This window comes from Pithys albifrons, chromosome 4 (genome assembly GCF_047495875.1).
Source record: "Pithys albifrons albifrons isolate INPA30051 chromosome 4, PitAlb_v1, whole genome shotgun sequence".
Taxonomy (NCBI): domain Eukaryota; kingdom Metazoa; phylum Chordata; class Aves; order Passeriformes; family Thamnophilidae; genus Pithys; species Pithys albifrons.
Window position 1 is genome coordinate 9,767,348 of NC_092461.1, and position 23,891 is coordinate 9,791,238.

Consider the following 23,891-nt stretch of genomic DNA (forward strand, 5'->3'; position numbering starts at 1 on the left):
GGCTGCTCTTGAAGTACATAAGATTTGTCAGCTTGAGAGGAGGGAAGAGACAATTTTGATTGTAGCTCTCTCTTCAATTTTGTCTGGCTCACAGTCATTGCCCAGATGGGGCTCTTTTGAACCACAGTAGAGCTTATTTAGTGTATATTTCTTAATGCACATACATGCACACACATACATAGATCCCAAAGGATTACATTTGAGGTAATATAAGCCAAACAAGAAAATGTTATCTTTCTGATTAGAAGGGATTACGTGAGCCTTTACAGTAAGTATCATTTATATAATACCTTAAACATGCATTTAACACTGTGAACACCAACAAGCTCTATAGCATCATTTTGCTTATGGAGAGATAGAAATAAAGGAGTTTTTCCAAACTTGCAATGACTCACAGTTGTGATAGAGTCAGGAAATTATGACTGATTTCTAGACTGGTATGCTGTAATTGGCTGGGAAGTCTCTCACAGGGATGTCTGGCATGCAACTAAAGCCACAGCTCACCACTTGTTAGGCTTTTCTGCCTACACACATGTTCCTGGACTACTGCTACACCTTGCACCTTTTGAATGCAGGCTTAGTTACATGACACCCTGTTATTAACTTACACAACCAACAAAAAGCAGCATGTTGAAGTGACACATTCAGAAGATTAGAAAAGGCTACAGATAAGAATGTATAATTGTAACTCAGGCCTTAAATACATGCAAAATATGAATTTTAATCTCAGGGCTTCTTACTCTGCCCCATTCATCTTTGAATGCTTGCCTGTCATCACTGTGCAATAGCAACAATCCTCAGTGAGCATGGGTTCTGTCTCTTTTTTCCCCTGTATGTGTGCCAAAAGCCTCATCTGTTGCAGGTCTTTAGAAAATGATGCAGAGCTTCCCTGTGCACTGTTGCTGTAGTGTTCCTCCCTTGGCCACTTGAATCCTTCACAGTCAATCCACTTTGGGTCTCTTTCCTGTTAGCAGGAGCAATTTTATACATTTTATGGGGAAAGACAAAAAGTGGCTGCTGGTTAGAGGTCAGTCCCAGTCATGTTCTCTCAGCTCCTCACCCAGTGGCTTCCCTGCACTCATCATCCCCTCATGTTTCTAACCTTCACTGCCTCAAGTTTATTCTTTATATCAAAACTAAATCTACCTTCTTTTAGTTTAAAATCATTACCCTTTGTCCTGTCACTAAAGGCTCTAGTAAAAAGTCTCTCCAGATTTATCAGCCCTCTTTATATATTGAAAGATGGTAAGTCTTCCCAGAGCCCTCTCTTCACCTGGCTGAACAAGCCCAGCTCTCTCAGTCTGTCTTCATAGGAAAAGAGTTCCAGCCCTCTAATAATTTTCATGGCTCCCCTATGGACTTGTTCCAACATGTCCTTCTTATGCAGCAGACCACAGATGCAGTACTCCAGAATGTACCAGAATGGAGCAGAAGGGGAGAATCACCTCCCTTGACCTGCTGGCCACGCAGGATGCAATGGGCTTTCTGGGCTATAAGTGCACATTGCCAGTTCAAATCCATTTTTTTTAATCCACCAGTACCCCCATGTCCTTCTCCACAAAGCTGCTCTCAATGCCTTCATAACCCAGTCTGTACTGATACTGGTGATTGCCCCAACCCTTACACTGGCCCTGTTTGAACCTTGTGAGGTTCACAATGGCCAACTCCCCAGGCCTTGAGACTCTGACAGATCCCTCCAGCTCACCAGCCAGCTTGGAGTCATCCACAAACCTGCTTAGGTCCTCAAACTCTACAAGCAGAAGGACCCCAAAGAAAGCCAGCACACAGTGATTGCCGGCTTCTTGAAAGCTTGATGCCTTGAATTTGTTTTCTTCCCTGAAACCATGAAGGAAGATTATTAGGAAATAATTGTGAAGAGGAAATAAACATCAGTGCTGTTTCCTCCACTCACCTTCAAAGGGAGAAGTGTAGGAGAGGTAGGAGAGGGAAAAATCCCAGAAATACTTCTCAAAAGGCTAGGGCAGGAAAAAAGCTTTCCTACACCTCTTGGGGTGAAGGACAAGCCAAATACCATCAAAGCAATCCAAACATCCTCAGAATAATCCAAGGCACACGGATTTCCAAATATAGTAAGACCATACTCAGTATCCTGTAGCCATCTTGAAAACCTTTTCGGTGCAAGCTGGGAAGGTGTAATACAAGAGCAGAGATTTTCTGATATACATCATGACTAAGGCTGTCATCCCCAGCTGTCACTGCAGGTGGTCCTGCCCTGTAGGGCAAACTAGACTTCCCACCTTGTGCTGCAGGTGGCTGTGCCCCACCAGTACCTCTGAGCAGTGACTGACAGTAAGTACAGGACAATAATCTGCATGTGGACCAGTAAAAAAAGACAGGGGAAATGGTTCTCTGACAGAGAGCCAAGGGGCTGGTTAGACCACTTGTTCCTCTGCATGTTTAGTCTTCAACCAGGTTTCCCCCAGAACCATATTATGGGAGAAGTTTGGAATTACTAGAAATGGATCAAGTTCACATTTTGGCCCCACTGTTTTCCAGCTGTTCCCAAATTCTGGAATTACCCTTGAATGTGCCCAAGAAAACTACTGTGAAATAGATTAATCAGCAGATCATCTTGAAAACCAGATCCAGCAGCAGCAAAAACAATCACATTGCTCTTTTTACCTGGTCTCCAGGTGCTCCTGCCAGAGTTCCCTGTAGCTGTTCCCATTCCCAAACAGGCCAGGCAGTGCCATGAAAGATACTCATGACATCAAGGAGAGTGAGGAGGCAGGTCTGGATGTGTTCTTTGTCATGGAATCGGACAACAGAGTCTTTATATGGTTCCTTCAAATCCAAACCAACCTGTCCAGTAGGCCACTGTTGTGTTACATCTGGAGGGAGAAATATTTTTCAGAGAAATCCAGGCAGCACACAGGATGCAGAGGAAGCTGTCCAGTCACTCAAAGGTAAGCACAGAGTGGGCAGGAACTGTCAATCACAGGTTCATCAAATTGGAGGGGGGATGAAACCACCCAAGGCCCCCAAAGCCTTTGACCCACTTCCAGAAAGGTGCGAAAGAACAGCTACCAAGCAGGAGCAACCCCTCCAGGACCCTTCCCTTTCCTTTCCCTTTCCCCCTCCTTTCCTCTTCCCCTTCCCTTCCCTAACCTTTCCCCTTCCCAAACGTTCCCTTCCCAAACCTTTCCCCTTCCTGAATCTTCCCAAACTTTCCCCTCCCTTCCCTTTCCCCTTCCCAAACCTTCCCTTTCCCTTTATGATGTCCACACCATTATGAGGTTTATGGGCTTTATGATGACAGTGAATTTATGAGGTTTCTGGCCTTTATGAAGCAGTGCCTTTATGATGAAGAGCTGCATTATGACATTTACAGGCTTCATGAGGCCAATATCATTATGAGGTTTATGGGCTTTATGAGGACATTGCTACTATGAGGTATATGGGCTTTATGAGGACACTGCTGTTATGATGTCAGCCCCATTTTCAGGTGTATGGCTGTGCCCCTCAGTGTGGATGTCCCCTGTAACACACTGGGATGGATACACATCTTGGAAGTCCAGCTGCTGTTGGATCTTCAAAAGCTTTGTGTAAGCTGATGCTTTGTACCTTCCATAAATTTACCAAGTGCCTTCTGGTACACACACAGAAACCTTTGTCCATCCTGCCTTGCACCTAAGGGCCCTGAGAGAGTCTTTAGGAGGTCCCAGGTGCCTCTGAATTACTATCTCTAAACTAAACTCTTTTTATAAGCCACCTGCAGTTGTCTATGAATGCCTGTTGATGGCCCTGCATCACCATGGCCCACAGAGTGCCTTTTTATGTGTCCCATGAGAAGCCCAGAGCAATCTGGAGTACACTACAGGCATCTGATGACATTTCTCTTCTCCCCAGTGGTCTGAGAAAGATTTTTCATTCACTTGATATGCTGTGCAAATCTAGCACCTTCAGATGCCTTCTGATCAGTCCACAGGGTCTCCCTGTGTCTTTCACTGCACCTAAAAGTCCCTGCAGTGACTTTGGTGCACCCCCAAGGTACCCCTGAGTGCCCAGGCATAAACATATTCCTCAACCTACAGTCACACCCAGTGCCTTCTGGTGTGCAGCACACCTTTCCAAGTGCCTTCTGATGTATCCCAGCAGTGCTTTTGAACCATCTGGAGTTCACTACGTCATCTGATTATCTTTCTGTGCTCCCTCTGTTGCTGTGCATCAAACTATAGGGATTGGCAAGGGCTGCTTTTCAGCATTTGCTGTTCATAACTTTGTCTTGCTTTGCCTGAGAGCACTGTGGTGAAAGCACTGGCCTTGAACCTAGTCAGGGGTTTGGGCTCTGCATCACTGCTGTTCTAGTCTGGGCAACAGACATGTTGATTGAATTATAAAAGAATAAGAAAAAGAGAAAAACTAAAAAGAATAGTTTATAGGTATAAATAAAGCCATTCTTTTTAGAGTAGAACAATATTCTGATACCAAACAAACATTTTAGGTCTTAAGCAACATTTATAAAACTAAACAACATTTACAAAACTAAAACTACAACTTAAAGAGTTCATTCAGTTCAAAAAGCAGATTTTATTTTAAACAGCAGCACATACATAAAATATTTTCAAAATATACATATATCATAAATTTCCTGTGGTTTATGAATTGGTACAATTATACCTGGAACCAGGAGTTTCTGCATCATAGCCCTCCTATGAACTGGATTTTCACTGGTAGAGTCATGTAATATACATAACTGCTAGTGGATCATGGGAAAAAACCCACACAGCTTGTCTACTTACTATCTCCTGCAGGTTTCAGGCCCCTAAGCATTTTAAATACAGAAATGTTATTTTTAACAAGACTGGCAAATCATGAACTTCAGGGAAACACTTTATGCACGCAATATACAGATTTGAATGATTGTATACAACTTTGCAGCATTTTGGTAAGGAAAAAAGACAACTTTTCCTGAAACTTTTCCCTTTTGTTAAGACAAAGAACAAAGATTAAAATAATCAAAAGTTGCTTGCAATTCTATATGTTTAAAAATACCATCACATTACCATTGTTCTTGTGTTTCACCACAGCTTAACAAGTGCAAGAATTGTACATATAAATATCCTAACCCATCCACCATTTATTCACTATAGAAATATTTTCTACATAAGTCTATCTGCTTAAAATATTACTTCAATATAACAGTTTAATAGAAAAAAAAAAGAAGATATCATCAGGAGACTCAGCTTGCAGATAATTTTCAATGCACTAGAACACTTAATGAAGCTGCTCAAATTATGGCAAATAACTTTGTTTTCTCATGGAGGGGGGGTGTGGGGGTGTTGTGTTTGAACAACATGTGCAAACAGATTAAGAATAAATGGTGATCACTTCACGGCCACTGCCTCGAACTAATAGAACTCTGTCCAGACCTTCTGTTAGAACTTCCAGAAACTCCATGTCTGAAATATCATTAGGTCAAGGAATTTATTGAAAGAGAAACAAAATAGCCACTAATATCTCAAGAAGTCTGACATACAATGCAAAAAGTGAGTTCACAGATTTAATCCCCGAGTTTTCCTCTGCCACCCTTTAATCTCCCATTACCTGGAAGGGAGGCCTAACCTGGGGGAAATTCCCAGTTCTGATCTACTTACCCACAGAAAAGATGAGAGTAAGACTTTAAAATGAGTTCAGAATTGAGAAATGCTTTATGTCAGTAAGAACTCCCTCCCCACTATCAATATTTTTTGTTACTTTCTCTGTGGAATCAAAAGTCATTTTCTTAAAGGCAAAATTATGCTTACCATGGTTATTAATGGTTGCCCCAACAGGTAGACAGACAACGGCACAATGACAAAAATCAAATACCCAGTTTCAACAAATGTGGAATCAGTACAGTAGAGGATACAATTTTCATCTCCTTTTCTGTTTTTAGGAGGTCCAGGCATATTCAGGAGAACTAGCTGAGCATGCTGTGATTTATTCAGCACTACTCCATTGAGCTTCACAGCAGTGTGCATTCTTCTCACGTTTGACTGATTTCTAGCATGAAAAAAAACATTTTTAAGCATTGTCATAACACATATTTTAATTACACATTATTTATTTGAATTTTTAAGTTTAATCTGTAAGCATGTAAAATAAGCTATTTTCATGGACACTAGTATTTGTACACATTCAAAATAAATGAGAAAATGCAATACCTTTGAAAAAAACATTGAAATTCGAAGAGTTCTAAGCAGATTACCAAAATGCAAAAATTTTCCAGTTGTCAGTTATCTTTTAACAAGGTGAATAAAACCTGTGGTTTCAACAGGAGTTAAAGTTCAGTCAGAAAATACTGAGAATCCAGTTTATTGGCTTCCATGAAAAAGTAACTTGATTTATACAAGAATTTCCAGACAAGGAAATTACAGGCATGCAGTGGAAAGATTACAGTATTTATGCTGGACAGTACAAGATTTTACCCATGGGCTTTGGAAACATTACAAAATTACTATAAGCTGGTGAAGAAAACTCAGAAACATGACAGACTTTTGAAAAAATTACTAGTTTCTCAGGTCACAAGAATAAGGCAGTAAGCACTGAACTGAAATGGAGCCTCTCCCCTTACATTATTAACATTAACTCACATTTTCCTTGTTGCATCTACAAATATAATTGTTGTAAATTTGTGCACAAAAAGAAAAAACTGCTGGGATTTCAAGGATGTCCTTATTTCAGTATCTGTGTTGTATGATTTAGTTGTTTTTCAGAATAAAACAAAAGAATAGTGTCCTTACAGTTCCTGAGAAAATGGTATCTGTGTAAAATTAGTCAAGACTGGAAATTAGTCATATGCTACAGTGGAACTAAAATACCCAACCTCTACCTTAGCCCATTTATGCAAAAGATCTGCTGCCCAAAAGTAGATGCTTTACAAAAAGAAGTAAAATTCAAAGGCATTTGGCCTGAAGCGTAGTGGGAGACCAGCCCTACCACTTGAATTGATTCTCTCCCCTCTGCTGCCTCCAATCTTTCCCTGACAAGGGAATGACATTTCTAAAACTGAGTTTATCAGGCCCTCTTGGGGGATCTCCTATCACAGCAGCCACCTATCCTAAGAATCAACTGCACAAAAACCTTATCTGGAACAGAAGAATGTTTGAAGTTCCATTTTTCAGAAGCAGAACTGCATCTGGAGAAGACCAAAAAACAACTATGAAGAGAGGCAAAAAGTGTGTAACTGAGATGCATAAATGTTGAAGCTGAAACATTGTTAAACTAAAACTAAAATGCAGGATGCCAATTTGTGATAGAGGAGGCAAAAATTCAGCACTGCAATGAAGGCTCCCATTGTGTGCAATGTAAACTGAGGCTACTTACATCACTTAGCCTGCAAGCACTGGTAAAACTGAAATTATACATGGTAGACAAAGTAAGCTTCTTAAATTTTCATAAGAAGCTCAACTTGTTCAACAGACAAAATTAAGAAAATGCTGAACTCTGAAAAAAAGCAGAGCAGTCAAGTGAGTTCCACTCAAGAGATTGGTGTGCTGTCATACCTAATGTAGATCTGAACTTATGTTATTTCTACACATGGATGGGTTGGAAAAAAGCAGCCAAGAACTGACTGATGAAACATGAAAGTTCCCTTTCTGAACATATAATCCTTACTGTCCAAGTAGTTATATCACAACGGGGGGCTATTTTTCCAGAATAAAAATACATTCACTTTTTAATGTAGTTAATGAGAAAACTAAATATTACACTGGTGCAGAGGAGTACTGCCAAGTTTTACATTCTTACAGAAACTAAAACACATGTTTGGTGACTTACCTCGACTAGAATGTTGACAATATTTAAGAGAACATTAACAAGTCACAATGATGAATATTTTTCAGTGACATGTGCTAACTCAGTATATTAAACAAGGAACAAAAAAATACATGCATTGCAAATTATGGCTTAGAAACATGCATACATTGTACAGGACCACAAGAAGCAAAGAACACAGCCTATGTTGCTTAAGTGAAATGAAATTTAGACTTACAGATTTCCCCATTCTCTATGTGAAAGGGAAGCAAATGCATAGGAAAAAAAAATTTGCCATCAGGTACATTTTAAAGTCAACAATACTAATATATTGTACAGGCACACCAACTTTGAACTGTAATTTCTACCCCAACTACACATAGTAGTTTTACAATAATAATATCTGAAATCTGCATATTTCACAGTTCTAAAGTAGTAATAAGAAATATTTCTAAGATGTTAATGAAAAAATTAGAGTATAATGCAGCTCACAATAATACTTTAGAGTATGAGCAAGACGATTTTTGGAATTTGCAAAAGGCATTCTGTTTTTAAAGAGGTCAAAGCAAATCTACAAAAAACTTGGGATTTTAAGGTGTTGATTTTGAGTATGTTTTTAACTCTATCGTCTACAAGTCCTAGATTTAAGATATGTTTTCTTTAGATACTAAGATTTCCCTTGACAGCCACAATTTTGGTTTGGTCATGTGCAGAAAATAATTTAGGCTATGCTTTTAAGTGCATTCTTCCAGAACCCAGGAAAAGGGATGCGTGTGCTTAAAATCACAAGATGAGGAAGCAAACAAGATGATTTCTTTCTGTTATTGCTTTTGTGTCTATCATTTAAACTTCGTTCACCACATTCTTGTCAATGACTCTTTACAGTCATTATTATTTCCCCCAAGTCCATGCAATTTTTGTAGGGATGGCATTTAAGTGAAGTGCATAAAAAGATTTTTGTATTGTTTTAAATAAACCAAAAAGCAAACCCCAGAAAACAACAAAACCAACAAAATAAAAAATCCCACACATTAAAATATACACAACGAAAAACAAAACTCCAGACACCACGTGTATACTTACGGCTTCATGTTGAAAACATCTTTAAAGCCAGACACATTTGAATCTTTGGTTTTATGCTTTTCAGCTGCAAACTTTTCTTTAGTCCAGGTCATATGCACTTTTTCTGGCACAGCAGCAGCCACACTTGCTTCAACTGCTGGAGCAGAATGTGAGGCAGTGTTTCTATCATGGATCAGCTGGGCCTGGTCACAAAACAAAGAATCACCCCAAGACTCAGCCAAAAAAAACATTTGCCAATTATATTATTAACATCTTGAAAAGGAATTTCACAGTAGTGGAACAGAAGAAACCACAGAAAAATGCACCTTACTTTGTGAAACAAATGCCAGATTGTAGTCACTTCAGCACGAAGTGAAACTGCTTGTAAAAATGTACCTACTGCTTCTATCTGCAGGATTACATCTGACCTGGACCAGCATTTTTGTAATGAACTAAAGTGAGCCTGAATCCCACCAGATGGTACTTTATTTCCACCAAGGTATTTTGCCAGTGCTCTCATTGTTCCCCACTGATGTTTTTTCTCAGATACTCTGGTAAACATTGTCCACTTCATGTGCCTTTAGATGGGACTACCACAACTCAGTATGGGAGTGGCTGAATTGAAGGCTAGCTACAAAAAATCCAATCAATATAACCAGGAAGGGACCTTCTCTTCCCTTTTAATAGCAAAACTCAAATCAACTTCAAGAACTTAGTATTCTTCTTCCCAGATGTATATACACTTCTGTGTTCTCCATTTTCCATTCCCCTCACTCCTTTTGAGGAAAAAAAGGATTAAATACTTAACATATTATTTACTTACCTTCTTTCCTCATAATACTTTCTCCATAGGCTTCTCTATTTCCATCAAATACAACAAAAATACAGTACCTTGGACTTTTAAATTATAAGTGAATTGGTATTTGGGGGGAGGATTCTTTTTGTGGTTTGGTGCTTTTTGTTTTGGAGGTGGCATTTCTTTTTCTCTGTGGTTTTTGTTTGTCTGTTTGTTTTTTAAGTTCTCAAAGCTATTCAGAGATTGATAATCATGAGTTGAAGCTCCTGTTTCATTTGGGAACCTCAATTATTCACGTTAGACATTTATGTCCCTCCACATAAGTGATGATTCAGAAGAACCAGTTTCATTCAGGTCAATCAAAAGCATGAACCAAAACCAAGCAGATGAGAATACTACTTTTGATCTCTGAACAGCAATTCCTCTGGTGGCTGACAAACTGTAATTGCAGTTGGTTTTAAATGCCCTTGAGCTTCTGTATATTCCCTAAATTATTTTCCTAGTCCGTATCCCTGAGAATTCCCAAATCCTGGAGTTCAGTTCTGAGCTTTGCATAAAGATCTATTTGTTTGACAGTCTTCTTTTGTCTACATGTGATTAAATCATGAGTTAAGACCACAAATTAGAAGTTCCTGTGGATACAGTTCTATCATGAGAATGAAAAAGGCTAACAAATACATGCCAATACTGTAAATACCATGCAGCAGTATCCAATGAATTAGAATTTCAAAGTAACAAAGTGAGATAAAGAGAAATTCTGGACCTATAACACGTTTCTAAAAATCCAAAGACAAAACAAAACAAACAAAAGCACATTTTTTGTTAGTGCTATTTTGATACCAAATTAAACACATGGAACACATGTTGTTCTTATCCTCCATGAAGAAAGGGAAACACAAGGGGACACAGCACTTCTACGAACTAGGCTACACATCTTTAGGTATGAGCAACACTTCAAGTGCACACTAAAACCATTGATTACATCAGTGCATTTCCCTGCAATGTCAGCATGCAGAATGCAGTAAGGACATTTATGGGTTAATGATGGCTTGCAAATAAGTATAGAGATCTCCTTAAATGACCTAGGATATCAATAGGGTCTCCTAGAAGCTTCAGTACTTCAGTATAGGAACTATAGAGAAGTCAATGGCTTGTGAAAGCAGGAAATATGCTTATTAATGAAACACTGCTTCTGGCCCTTAAATAAAACAGGCAGTCTCAGAAACATGCTTGTTTTATGGAAAATAATGTAGTTTCTGTGCAGAAGCATCATCTAGAGACAAAAAATAGAGGGTAAGATAATGAATGTAGGAAAAGAGTAAAATTAAAATTTATGAAGAACTGCTCCATAACAAGTGATTAAGTTGTTCATGTACAGTTCAGTTTGCAATAGTGGCACTTCAAGTGTTGCAATGGGAAAATATGTCTAGCCAGCTCTATGTCCAGCTACCTCCTCCTCTTGATAATCATTAGTCAGCAGGGCCTGAGCATCTTGGCCAATGGACAGTGAACTGGTGTAGCTTTTTCTTCTGATTGAGCCTCGAGACCCATCAGTGATGCTCTGAATCTGGGATAAAAAGGTTACCAATGACAAAAATAATGGTCTACAGAAAAAAAGCAGATGATCATATTATTTTTCTTTTAAACAGATGAGTTGTGGTATCAGGTTCTTTTTTAAATGTGTAGAAGTTAGTTATTAAGTCTCTTTACAGATATTAGTGAAAACACAAAGCCACTTGAGTACACTTTACATGGGAAGCTCAAATATTCACTTGTTTGTGAGGATCCCTTCATATATGTGTATATTCAGATGAATTTATTTTATGCAATTACAATGAAAAATATGACAAAAGTATGAGAAAGCTACTTTCCAACTCTAAAAAACAGTGATTCATGAATTATAACTGTGTTCCTCACCTGCACGCACACAAATTTATGCCAATCTTACCTAACAGCACAACCCAACACAATGTGGTGGTGGAATGGATGATCATCTTCTTACAGGTCCCACTATCACTGCCTGGCCCAAGAGTCCTTAGTCAGGACTAGCCAGAAAAAGAAACCAACAACCACCAGAAAATGAAGCAAGAAAGTCAGTGAGATTCTACACTTTCTTTCATCTTTGTAGAGCTATTGTCAAGTCAAATAAATAAATGTTTGGCATTGGCACCCAAGTTTGCTTATCTTAAGGTACATATTATATTTACACTTGAACAGAAGCAGATCAACCAAGTTTCTTAAAAAAGGAAACAAGAATCTGATGAGTTCCTGATCCCTAATTCTACAAGAAAACCCGGAGGCAAGATCAAATGAGTTCTATTTTTAAAAAGTGATGGAAGAAGAGAGGGTGAAGGTGATTGCTCAGAGAGAAAAGCATGCCTATGAAGGAAACAGCAAAAGAGCACTGTACAAATCCAAATTCTCCTCTTTCGGAAGGTTTCAGCCTCATTTGAAGTGAGGTTAAAGTGCTAATCTTGGTGGTAACAGGAAACCGAATTACACTCACTATACAAAGCTGAAATCTCAGGTTATATTTGAATGTCTGGAAACAGATAATGAAAATAAAAGCAATGCTAATTTGAACTAGTGATACTAATGACATGAATGTTTTGGAGCTCATTAAAAAACTGGAGGGGATGGCTGAGCTCATTTAAGGGAAGATGATCAGGCTAAGAAAGGGCCTGGCACACTGAGTGCATATTCTCAACTCGTAGCTCCAGAAGAAATGACAGCAAAAATAAACCACATTTTCTGATGAAAATACAAAAGGACAAGGTAGATTTAGAAATCCTAATCAGAAAAAACAGATGGATGTGACTTTTATTCTTGAACAAGGCAGTAAGTATGTACTCTTGGAATTATGAAGGATTTTACTTCAGACCATGAGATAAATTCAATGGTATTTTGCATATCTCAGATTTTACCCTGCCTAATGTAAAGGAACAAACTAAAGCTACGATGGCAATGGTTACATTCAGATAAAATGAGTAATAAAGAAAAATAGGTGGAGGGGAATAGAAAGAAATTAAAACTTTCAAGAAAACAACACTCTGAAGCATAGTTCAGACTCTAACCAACTCAGAGCTGAGAAGTTCTTTTATCTGTTCTGCATATAGACTATAGACTACAGAGCATTAGCTCCTTGGGCTACTTGATAAGCATTCACATGGAAGTTAAATCCTTTGAAATATACAACAGATTGATTAATTACTCAAACTCCATTGGAAAAATACTATTGTTTACTAAAGAAACAATAACACTGAATAAGCTATACAGAAAAGTTTGGGGTTTTAATGAAAAGCTAAGGCTCAAATCTAAAGAAAACTACCATGACATGGATAAGAAAGAGACTTTACAACACCACATTGCTGTAGGAATAATAGGCATCTTTAGCAACCTTAAAAAAATATCCTTTCAAGTTAAAAAAAAGAATAAAGTCAGAGAAGATGAAAAATAAAAAAACCTAAAAACCAAGCTGCTCATATTTGTAGGATTAAAAGCAAAAGGAAAAGCCACAAGAAAAAAAACCCTAGCTGTTTTAAAAATAAACAGTTAAATATAGTAGAGCTCTCTTTTTTGGCATGAAAAGGGAAACAATTTTACATGATGGCAAAGCCAGAGCATTTACTACCTTTTACATCACTAAAAAATGTTGATAATAATTAAATAGTCATCAGAATTGATGAAGGGGTAGAAGCACAACCCACAGGAAATGCACTTAAAAGTTACAAATACTAATGAAACTACAGTTGCATGAAGCTTATTCCTGCGAAAGGATAGGGCAGCAGCAAACACAGCCTTCCTATCTTAATATTATAGAATTATAGGTTTGTTGGCCTAATTTTGCCTCCAGAAAGAAATGAGTTGATTCATAAAACATTCAAAATAATGCAAAAACTAAAAAACAGTGAGATTTGAACCAATCTGTATTTTATTGTATATATTATATATAGTGTGTGTTTGTAACTCATGGCTGAGGAAGCTGGAGTTGTTTAGCCTGGAGACAAGTTGGCTTAGGAGAGACCTTCTCATTCTACTCAGCTACCTGGAAAAGGTTGTAGTCAGGTGGGGGTTGGTCTCCTTTCTTGAGTAACAAGTGACAGGACAAGAGGAAATGGCCTAAGTTGCGCCAGAGGATGTTTAGATTGGGCATGAGGAAAAATGTCTTCATGGAAAGGGTTATCAAGTACTGGAACAGGCTGTCCAGGAAGGTAGTTGAGTCACTACCCCTGGATGTATTTAAATTATGTGTAGATGTGGCACTTGGGGACATGGTTTAATGGTGGACTTGGCAGGTTGGTGGCTGGACTCAATTTAAAGTTTTTTTTCAACCTGAATGATTCTACAACTCTAAAAACCAAATCTCAATCAAAGCTAATCAGTCTAGCTGCATAATCATGAACGTTAGCTACTGATGTCAAGTTTGGAAATGTTCTGAATATATTCCACATTGATGCTCAAATGTTGCTCATCAATACTTGCACTCCTCTTAATAAGAAAAGGAAAACTCTTAACATGTGTTAAAATAAAAAATTATTTTGTTCCCCATATTACTTTAACCTTGCAAGTGAAACCAATTGTAGAGAAACACAGAATGCAACTATAAAAGGTTTTGACTAGTTAGAAACTGATTAGAAGCCACAGCCAAGAAATACTGCTTTCAGATTTTTCACAGAACACCTTGTCAAGCCAAAGTTCCTACCTCCCTTTCCCTTTCGTTCTTCGACAGCTGCATCTGTTTCAGCATCTGAGATCGCTGTTCCATCATAAGTGTCTTCTCATAGGTGAATGCAGAAATATCATTTTCAAACTGTAAAAGAAATTGGCATTAGAAACATCAGAACAAAAGTACTACTTAGAAGAACACCATTTAGGCAGTGTACCACATTCATTCCTGCATTAATTCAGTCCTGGATGTATTTATGGCACCTAAGTAATCCCAAGCATATAATGGATCAATCAATTCTGGTCTCATTCTTAAAACTTCATCTTCAAATAGCAATTTCACACAGTGAACTATCCTACTTTAACAATATTATTATGGTTTTATCTAAATTTTAGGTACTTGGAACAGACTTTCCACTATTTTGTTTTAATTCAGTTACAAAGTGAGAAAGAGTTGAAAGCACTTATTTAAACCGAGTCTGCATTGCTGCCTGAGCATGTGTGCACATTTGTTTCCTTAAAAACTGCCCAGAGGCACAACAGTGAGAAATGTTCACAAACAGAAGCAATTAAGAAGAAATTCTGGTATGTATTTTCACATGGGCTCAAAACTAAAATACAATGTAAAAATCTCTAGCAGTCACCTGTGTGGTCACTGACTTGTAATGTGTCTCATATCCTTTGGGAGATTCTCAGGATTAATTATTACCCAGATAAGAAATGAATAAATTGTACTTCCTATAGTGTCTTCTGATCAAAATCCAACCAAGGCTGAGTATTTTTATAGCATTCTGTTTGTGTTCTTTCAACTGCACGTGCCACAGCATTTTAGATTTTTGTATTTAGTACTCTAACCAAAGAACAATAAAATAAATAAAAGGATTTATCTAGTTTAAATACTAACCAAACTTCTAATTTATTTTTTTCATATGTAATTTGAACAATTATTAAAATTTGATTTATGGTTGATTAGCATGATAAATCTTTTCAACAGGTTTTGGTCATTCTAGGAACTAGTGGTGGTAGTTTTAAACCAGTTGACTTATCCTCATCCCACTTCAGAACAAGGAAAGTTTTGGTGTTTTTTATCATGTCTCTTACTTTGGACATTATGCTGGTCACCTTTGAGTGAAGTCCTTGGTTGCCAAAAAAAAATGGGTCTAGACAGACTACAGCTTTAGTCCTTTCTCTTTAACAGTTTATGACTTGTATTTTAAAAAGGGAAAAAGTTACAAAATTCACTTTGTCATTGCCTGACTCGTGAATCTGTAGCTACATGGTCTTGCTGGTCAGTCCTGGCTGAGGCTGGCAATGCCAAAACCTGTCACATTCCCACTGGAGCCTAGGGATTCCTTATTCCAGACAGATAGTCATGGAGTTAGAGACATGGACTCATTCACCCTCTCTCCTGACAAATGTCATGGCTTATTAGATTAAGCACATTCAGCCTTCCATTCCACTGCCTGATAAAAACTCAAGCTCTTTCCCTCCTGAATGAACTATCTCCATGGATTAGGCCTCATAAATGAAGTAAGAACTAACAAAAAACAAAACAGCTACAACTCCACCTGACAAACACATTAAACTCAACACCACATAAACTATCATTGTGACATGGTAAGATAATGATGTTTAACTTCTTGTTCTTGGTGTGATTACAATTCCTTCCATTTCTATATTTGGGATAACATCTCTTGATTTGAAAAAAGCTCAATCTGTTTTCTCAAGCTCAGCTCCAGTTGCACCTTAAAAATATATAGTAACATACCATTTCAACAACTTCCACTTGAGCATTCAGTCTAAGGTGATACAAGAACATCTGAAGGTCCTTCTTCATTTGAATGCTGTTATCATCCATTTGAGCAACAGTGAAGATACGCATTTTGCATTTTCTCCAAACCTATAAAAAAATGGGTTATAACAATTTATAACACTGTGATTGCTCTCCATGCATAATTCTAACAAAGTGAAGGAATATTTAATTAGAAATGCTTAGAGCCATTCACTGCTAGAAACCAAAATTCAGCCATTTTCTGCTGTCCTTGCCTTGTGCTGTCGAAGGAGAAAAGGCAGTAACATCAGCATACCACCATCATGAACAATCCACCACACATCTATGTTTCCTTCAGTAAAACGTTCTTGATTTGTTGGAAATAAGTCAATGTTTTTAGCCACCAAAAGTGCTTGCTGAGCTGCTGTTGTTTCTCGTACAGTATCTGCAAGGGAAAACAAGACATTTAATCAAGAACTTAGAGTTTTCATTCACAGCTTTTGTTTTAGTTTTGAATTCAAAAGCTTAAACCCTGCCAGGTTCTGCCGAGAAAAAAAAAAGGAATATACCGGGTGTCCTGGTTCTGGCCAGCACAGGGTTAATTCTGCAATAGCCAGGAGTGGGTGTGCCTAGGACCCAGAGGTGATTCTATACCACCTCAGGTCATTGCCAAGGGCAGGAGGGACTCTCTATCAAGGAGAAGAGATTCCTTCCAGTGACCATTTTTGCATGTGAATCACTCTTTCTTCTGTACATTTTTGCTACTATTTGTTGCTGTTACACTTTGTTATTTTTATCTCATTGCCATTTCCAGTAAATTGTCCTTATCTCAACCCATGATCTTCATCTTTTGTGCCTCCAACTCTCCTCTTCAACCTCCAACAGGGCAGAAGGGGCAATCGAGAAAGCAGCAGCACAGTTTGGAGAGTCTGTGGAAACACTGAATTGGGCACTACCATTCCTAAGCCACAACTACCTTTATTAGGCACCCAGTATTGGGCATGAAGGGTTGAGATCACAGATCTACCCAGAGTGGGCTGGAAACAAATTTGATCTAAGAATTTGTTGTATTAGGTACGAAACCACTTGTCACAATGTTGCTTGATCTGTTCAGGTGGGTGTGGCACCTAACCCTGTATATATTCCTGTATGTGATCCTTGTGATGATATTTTTTCAAAGTAGGGAGAGGGATCAGGATTGCTTTGTTGCTGTACTGTGTGGTATCAGTTTCTGACATGATAGCATCAAGGGCAATGAGGGTCATTTGGGATGTGTATTCAGTGTTGCTCTCCTACTCTTATCTCAGATGCAACCTTTGGGAGTCCATTAATAGTTGTACCCAGTCTCTGGGGATAACAGGGGAGGATGCTTTTCCCGAGCTTTTCACGCCCTTTTCCTCCTTCAGGCAGACAGCAGCTTTTGAGAATTTGAATTCCCTTTGGATGTTAAGGAAAGCATGTTCTTGTTGCTAAGTCTACCAGGTCTCCTCAGTTCAGTACACATCATCTTCAGAGACAAGAAAGATTTCCAGGGAGATTATTCAGAGACCTGCCCCAAGGGTGGATAGCCATGAGTGGCATGGAAGGTGGAAGAAAATGGGCCAGCATTCAAAAGATTATTCTGCTCCAATGGTTTGGAAGTTCACCCTGAACAACTACAGGACCCTGTTAAAGTGACAGAATATTTGAAAGAAAAATGCTGTGGCAGTTCCAGTGAGGGGGAAAGTTATGCAATGTGTTGGGCCCTGGCTACTATTTATTAGACAGTGCTTGATACCAGACAGCACTCTCACGGGGAAGAGAAAGAAAGCAGACCAACAGGCACTGTAGCCACTCAAACTGCTGCTGAGCCAGAGCAACAACATGTTCCAGCAGCAGTCAGCCCTATACAGAAGAAGAAATCCAAGACAAAATCAGTTTACTTAGTGAGGGATGAAGATGAAGCAGGGCTCTTGGGACAGAAGAGGCAGGGCCAGAGATTACCACCCCATTCCTATCTCCAGGTGAGCTGCGAGATACAAGAAAAGATTCCAGCTGCCAGTTGGGTGACCTGGCTGCTCTGATGCTGGGATATTGTGGCCCATGATATGAAACTAGATGGTAGTGAAGGCAAGCAACTGGGATCCCTGTCCCGGGATGTAGGCATTGACAAGGGGATTGGGATGAGGACAGAAACTCTCAGCCTCTGGAGGTGGTTCCTGTCAAGTGAAAGGTATTCTCTAAAGGATTATTTAATACTGTGCAAGTGCAACGCCATGGAGAAAGCTATCCAGTGCCTGAGAGAATTAGCTGTGCTGGAGGTAATCTGTAAGGATTCAAACTACAAGCAGCCCCCTGTAGATCCAGATGAGGTCCAGTGTACACAACACCTGTGGCAGAAGTTTGGATGGAGCACACCCTCGTTGGACACCAACTCACTGGCACTGATGTCACAGAAAGAGGGAGACCAAACTGTGCTTCAGGTGACTACCCAACTCCAGCAATATTAAGATCATCTTTTTTCCTCCCTACGGACTTGCCCCTTGGCTGTGGAAAGACTGTCCAAGACCGTAGACAGATTAGAAATATTTGAGCAAGTCCAAGAGGAAATGTTCCCATGCCCTGCCCGTACAGAGGCTCTGCTGTTGGGAGCAGGCACACCCTGGCTCAAGTGAGAGGCCACACACCATGAGGTAACCTGTGATTTTACCTGCATAACCACAGAGAGGACATGAGAAAGTGAGTTGGAACACCCACCTCTGCCCTACCAGTATGGGTATGTGTGGTGTAAGAACAACCACCAAAGGAAATTTTTTAAGGATAAATGCTGCTCCAGTTTCCAGTGGGCAAGTCCTCAGAAAGAACAGAAGGGCTGATGTTACTTCCAATTCTCTTGAAGGGACCTCCAGTTCACATTTACAAGAAGTGAGCAATGAGTACTATGACCAGGACCAAAGGGGCCCTTCCTCCAACCAGGTGGATACAGTCACACCATCACTGAGTGCTACTGTGCCAGACATACTGGAACTTCAGTATGAACTGGAGTCCAAGGCAGCAAGGTAGTGGCACCATAAATATTGCTAATGTGTTTTTTTCATTCTTTTAACAGCAGAGTGCAGGTCACTCCTTTCACCTGGAGAGGCATGCAATATACCTGGAACTGACTGCCCCAGGAGTGGAAACACAGCCCCACCATTTGCCATGGACTGATCCAGACTGCACTGGAAAGGGGTGATGCTCCAGAACACTTGCAATACATTGATGACATCATTGTGTGGGCAACACAGCAGAGGAAGTCTTTGACAAAAGGTAGAAAATAATCCAAGTCCTCCTGAAGGTTTTGCCATAAAGCAAAGTAAGGTCAAGGGACCTGCCCAGGAAATTCAGTTTTTAGGAGTAAAATGGTAAGATGGAAATAGTCAGATTCCAATGGATGTGGTTAACAAAATAGCAGCTGTGTCCCCACTGACCAGCATGAAGGAAACACAGGCTTTCCTAGGCACTGAGGAGTGGCTGAGGTCACTTGGTCTATTCAGCCTGGAGGAGACTGAGGTGACACATTCTAAGGAGGAGCCACCATACCAGCAGCTACCTGAAAATGAAAAGTGATACACACTCTTTACTGTTGGTTCCCACAGTAGTGAAGGGCCACATCAAAAGTGGAAAGCTGCTGTATCGAGTCCTATGTGGTGTCACTGAAGCTACTGAGAGACAAGGTGGATCAAGTCAGGATGCAGAGCTGAAAGCCATCCAGCTGGCTTTAGATATCACTTAATGAGAGAAATGGCAGGTGCTTTACCTCTACACTGATCCATGGGTGGTGGCAAATGCTCTGTGGGGGTGGCTAAACTGATAGAAAAAGACCAGCTGGGAGCACAGAGGTAACGACATCTGGGCTGCTGAACTGTGGCAAGATATCACTGTCTGGGTAGAGGAGTTGGCTGTAAAATTTTGTACATCATACCAAAAGCACACACACATACCCAAGAGCTGGGCTAGTGAAGAACATGACAACAGAGACAGGTGTATTGGGCTGCCAAGACTAAAATGTCTTAGGTGGATCTGGACTGGCAACGTAAGAGTGAAATATTTCTGGCCCAGTGGGCCCATGACACCTCAGGTCACCAGGGAAAAGATGCAATATACAGATGGGCTTGTGATCAAGGGGTGGATTTAAACACGGACAATGACTATGGAATACTTCAGATACACCAGTCAAGCTCCTGATGCAGCTTGCAACCACCCAACAGCACACCAGCCCTCCTGCCCTGGAAGACACGTAGGACAGAAAGAACTCACAGTCATGGACTAAATGAACTGAACAGGCATCTTGGAAGGGTGGCCACTGACTACAGAAATGATACTTGTGCTTGTACATATACATATGTGTGTATATACATATATATATATGTAGGTATATATTTGGAAGGTGTACAAGGAGGAGGGTGGAGTTGGGAGGAGTGAGCGAGCAGCAGGATGGTTTGGAGAGTGTCACTGGGAACACCAAATTGGGGAGTGCCATTAGTAAACAACAACACCAAGTTTAGTGACCAATCTGCTTAGGACAAGAATAAGCAAAGCCATGGTTGAAGAGGGCTGAGAAAACCCACTCCAAATAAAATCAGATATGGAGTCTATTGTTCAACAGATGTTCATTACACATTGCCTCCACAGCAAATGTAGTTACACAGTTGTATTACAAATGCAAAGGAGAAAGCCAATACATACCAACAAAATTTTTCCACGAGAAACGGTTTTCTGTCTGCTTCCATGACTGTGGCCATGCCATCAGGACTGTGTTGTGCTTCATCCCTCCTAGACCAGCTGACTGAATCAAATAGGATATTCCATCTCTGCAGTTAGGAGACACCACAATCTGGCAAAATCCCTTAGTCTTTTCTACTCCCATTAAGGCCTTAACATTCTGCAAAAGAAAGATTACACATGGGAAAATACAATCATCAACACTTATAATAAACACCAAAAGGAGCAACAGCACTAAATAATACAACTTTATCAACAAGGTATAACCAACATCAAGAAATCACTAATTCCAAAAGAGTGAACGTGATTCTTTAACAACTGGAACCACTGTCTAAATAATGACAAGATAAACAGACCAGATTAAATATCCCACACCTCTCTAATTTCAACATGGCTCTCCTTCATTTGACCACTGACAAACATGCACACACAGAACCAAGTACTTTAAAAGAAGCATTCAAAACAGTATTGAGGTTGACTAGGCAACTTCAGCTTTGGCATTTACTATTTTCTGATTAAATAATCTTAAAAATCCCATCATTATCAATGATGTGTTAGACATCAGCATGGTTTCAGAACAAAGAAACAGTACATCAATATTTGGAGTTTTAGGAGCACCAAAATTCCTGTCAAAAATCATCAGAAACAGATTTGATCACAGAACATCTGGCACTGCCATAGTGTGGCTTCACATCAGAAACTCTGTTTAGTAGAGAAAAAAGTCTTTAGAGAATCTGCTAGCAAAATTAACAAGTCTTTCTGTGCAAACAATGTCTGTGAGGGCATATCAGTTTAAATAGATGCTTTTTTCTTTTTAAGAGACAGCCAGGAGAATCCTGATTTCCTACAGGTCTCCTTTAGTTTAAATTTTCCAGAACCAATTAGACTTTCAGATGCTCAAACTTTTACAATTCATCTTCATTTCCATTTTAAAAGCGGTAGTTTTCCCAAATCTTAACACCAGGTCTGACTTCATAGAGACCCCATGGATTAGGCCTCCATTAAATTCATTCTTTTTCCATCCTTGGGAACATAGTTAAGCCAGCTACAGCTAACATTTCAAACCCTCATGGTTAAACAGTTTCTGTTTCAAGAGGCTTTTTCATTCTATTTCATAGGATCAATTTTGTATTCTCTGTCTTATTTTCTATTCACACATGTTGATAGTAACACCTTAATAACAATTACTTTCATGATATATCATTGCTAGACTTTTCCCAACATGTTTTCAAGCTAATTGCTCTCATAGAGCCTTTTAATGTGATATCAGATAGATCACCTGGCTTTATACTTTGTTATTTTAAAAACCACTATGAACAAGCCTGAATACCAAGAGGGAGAAAAAAGAAAACTGGGAGAAAATGGGCATTTAGTTATGTTAAATGCATTTCAACACTCAAGTGCTCATCTGTTTTCGAGATAGCAGGTCTGAATAATTCACAGGTGTTTTTACACAGCTTTGTAGACTACTTGGATTAAAACTGTAGACCTATCAGTTGATGCTCTTTTGAACAACACCGAACAAGTTAACCTAATTTGGAAGATATAATGGTAATCAAAAGCTACTTTTGGATGTTTTATTCAATAAAATACAGGAAACACATTTCTCCAAATGTTTGCCCATTCTATAAACACAGAAGTAGGAGTTTGCATAGGTAAGTAAATACAATGACTATTTTTAAAGAAACATTCAAATTAAATTCACTTGTGTTTGTAAGCATAGTTAGATGTCATCATAAATTACATGACAATTTATTATTTTTTCCTACCTCATCCTACCTTTTCTGGAGACATGAGATAAATAGGAAAGAAAAAAAAGAGAGAGAGAATGAAAGTAAAGGATCTCAAGAAGGATGCTGTTCACACTTTTCCAGCAAAGACTGCTCCTAATCGTAATTCTGCTATGTATTTCTACAACTATGTAGAAAATCACATAATGAATATTATGCCAAACATCTACATTTATTAGTTAAATATTACATTTTTTTGTTAAACACATGCCATTTCCTGTATAAGGTGATTTGTTAAAACTCTATCACTTGTGGTTTTTTTTCAAGAATGTAACATGATTGTAAGACCAAGGCTCTCAATATTAAAAAAAAGAAAAAGCTAAGAAGTACCAGTATTGTCTCATCCAATGGGAAAATTTTATAAAACATTTTGCTATGCACACCAAGCTATTCTTTATATACCATCATTGATTGTGCTGGTAGAAAGAATAGATGTTTTATTCAATAGTTTACAACAATTTGTTTTAATTCAAGATATGACTTATGCAAATCCACATTCAACGTTTAAATAGTAATGTAAATTACAAGTATTTGCAAGCTGTCTTTTACATACCTCTTCAGCTTTGTGAGCTTCTGTACATTTATCTAAGTAGATTCCCTGAAGAACAGAGCCCACGATAGTCAGTCCTTTACCAGCCTTCAACTGAGAGGTGAAAGAAAGCAGTCTAGGGTGTTTCACTAACTGCCCATTATCCAAGTTTAACAAGACCAAAACCTGAGGTCTGCCAAACAAAAAAATCCAAAAAATAATCAAACAAACAAAAAAGTTAAGCACACACAGATATTTATAAGCAAGAAAGAATTGGAAAATTAAAATTAGCAATTAATAAAATGTACATTAAGAGCTGAATTCAATGGAGAACAGTCAACTATTAAGAAGCGAAGCCATAATTTGCAGTATCAACACCATATTAGGTACAGAATACCTACATAAACCACCATACCATCATTCTGAAAAGCTCCTCTAAAGAACAGCTTTACCAATAAAATTATTGAATCAAAGTTATCACTCTTCCAATGATATTTTGAATTGATGTAGTGCAACCTCCTACTTGAAATGACTATACACTGAATGCACACTACATGGTTCACAGCTCCATCCAGTTGGATTTTGAAAACCTCCAGAAACAGAGATGTTACCACCCCTGGATAACTTCTTCAATGCTTAATTATTTTATCATGTTCTCTCACTCTCCTACCACAAACTGCTGTAAGGAATCTGACTCCATCTCAGTAACCTTCCTTTAGGTTTTGCATATTTACTAGTTAGTTATAACAGCTTTTAGCCTTCTCTTCAGCCTCTTCC

General features: G+C 38.9%; 1 protein-coding gene across 2 annotated transcripts in view; it reads right to left on the bottom strand.

The window, feature by feature from the left end:
• Nucleotides 1-4,531: 4,531 nt before the first annotated feature.
• LOC139671117 (solute carrier family 12 member 7-like) overlaps nt 4,532-23,891 on the bottom strand; it is a 65,785-nt gene continuing 46,425 nt past the window's right edge. Inside the window, exons 17-25 of one of the 2 annotated variants that reach the window (XM_071553414.1) lie at nt 23,139-23,307; nt 20,760-20,955; nt 16,328-16,497; nt 16,050-16,181; nt 14,319-14,426; nt 11,067-11,183; nt 8,842-9,023; nt 5,873-6,006; nt 4,532-5,423 (exon numbers count right to left, since the gene is read on the bottom strand). In XM_071553414.1, the coding sequence (XP_071409515.1) occupies nt 5,332-5,423; nt 5,873-6,006; nt 8,842-9,023; nt 11,067-11,183; nt 14,319-14,426; nt 16,050-16,181; nt 16,328-16,497; nt 20,760-20,955; nt 23,139-23,307 (1,300 nt within the window). In that variant the 3' untranslated portion in view covers nt 4,532-5,331. The remainder of the gene's footprint in view (nt 5,424-5,872; nt 6,007-8,841; nt 9,024-11,066; nt 11,184-14,318; nt 14,427-16,049; nt 16,182-16,327; nt 16,498-20,759; nt 20,956-23,138; nt 23,308-23,891) is intronic. The other variant, XM_071553413.1, reaches the window with a different exon arrangement.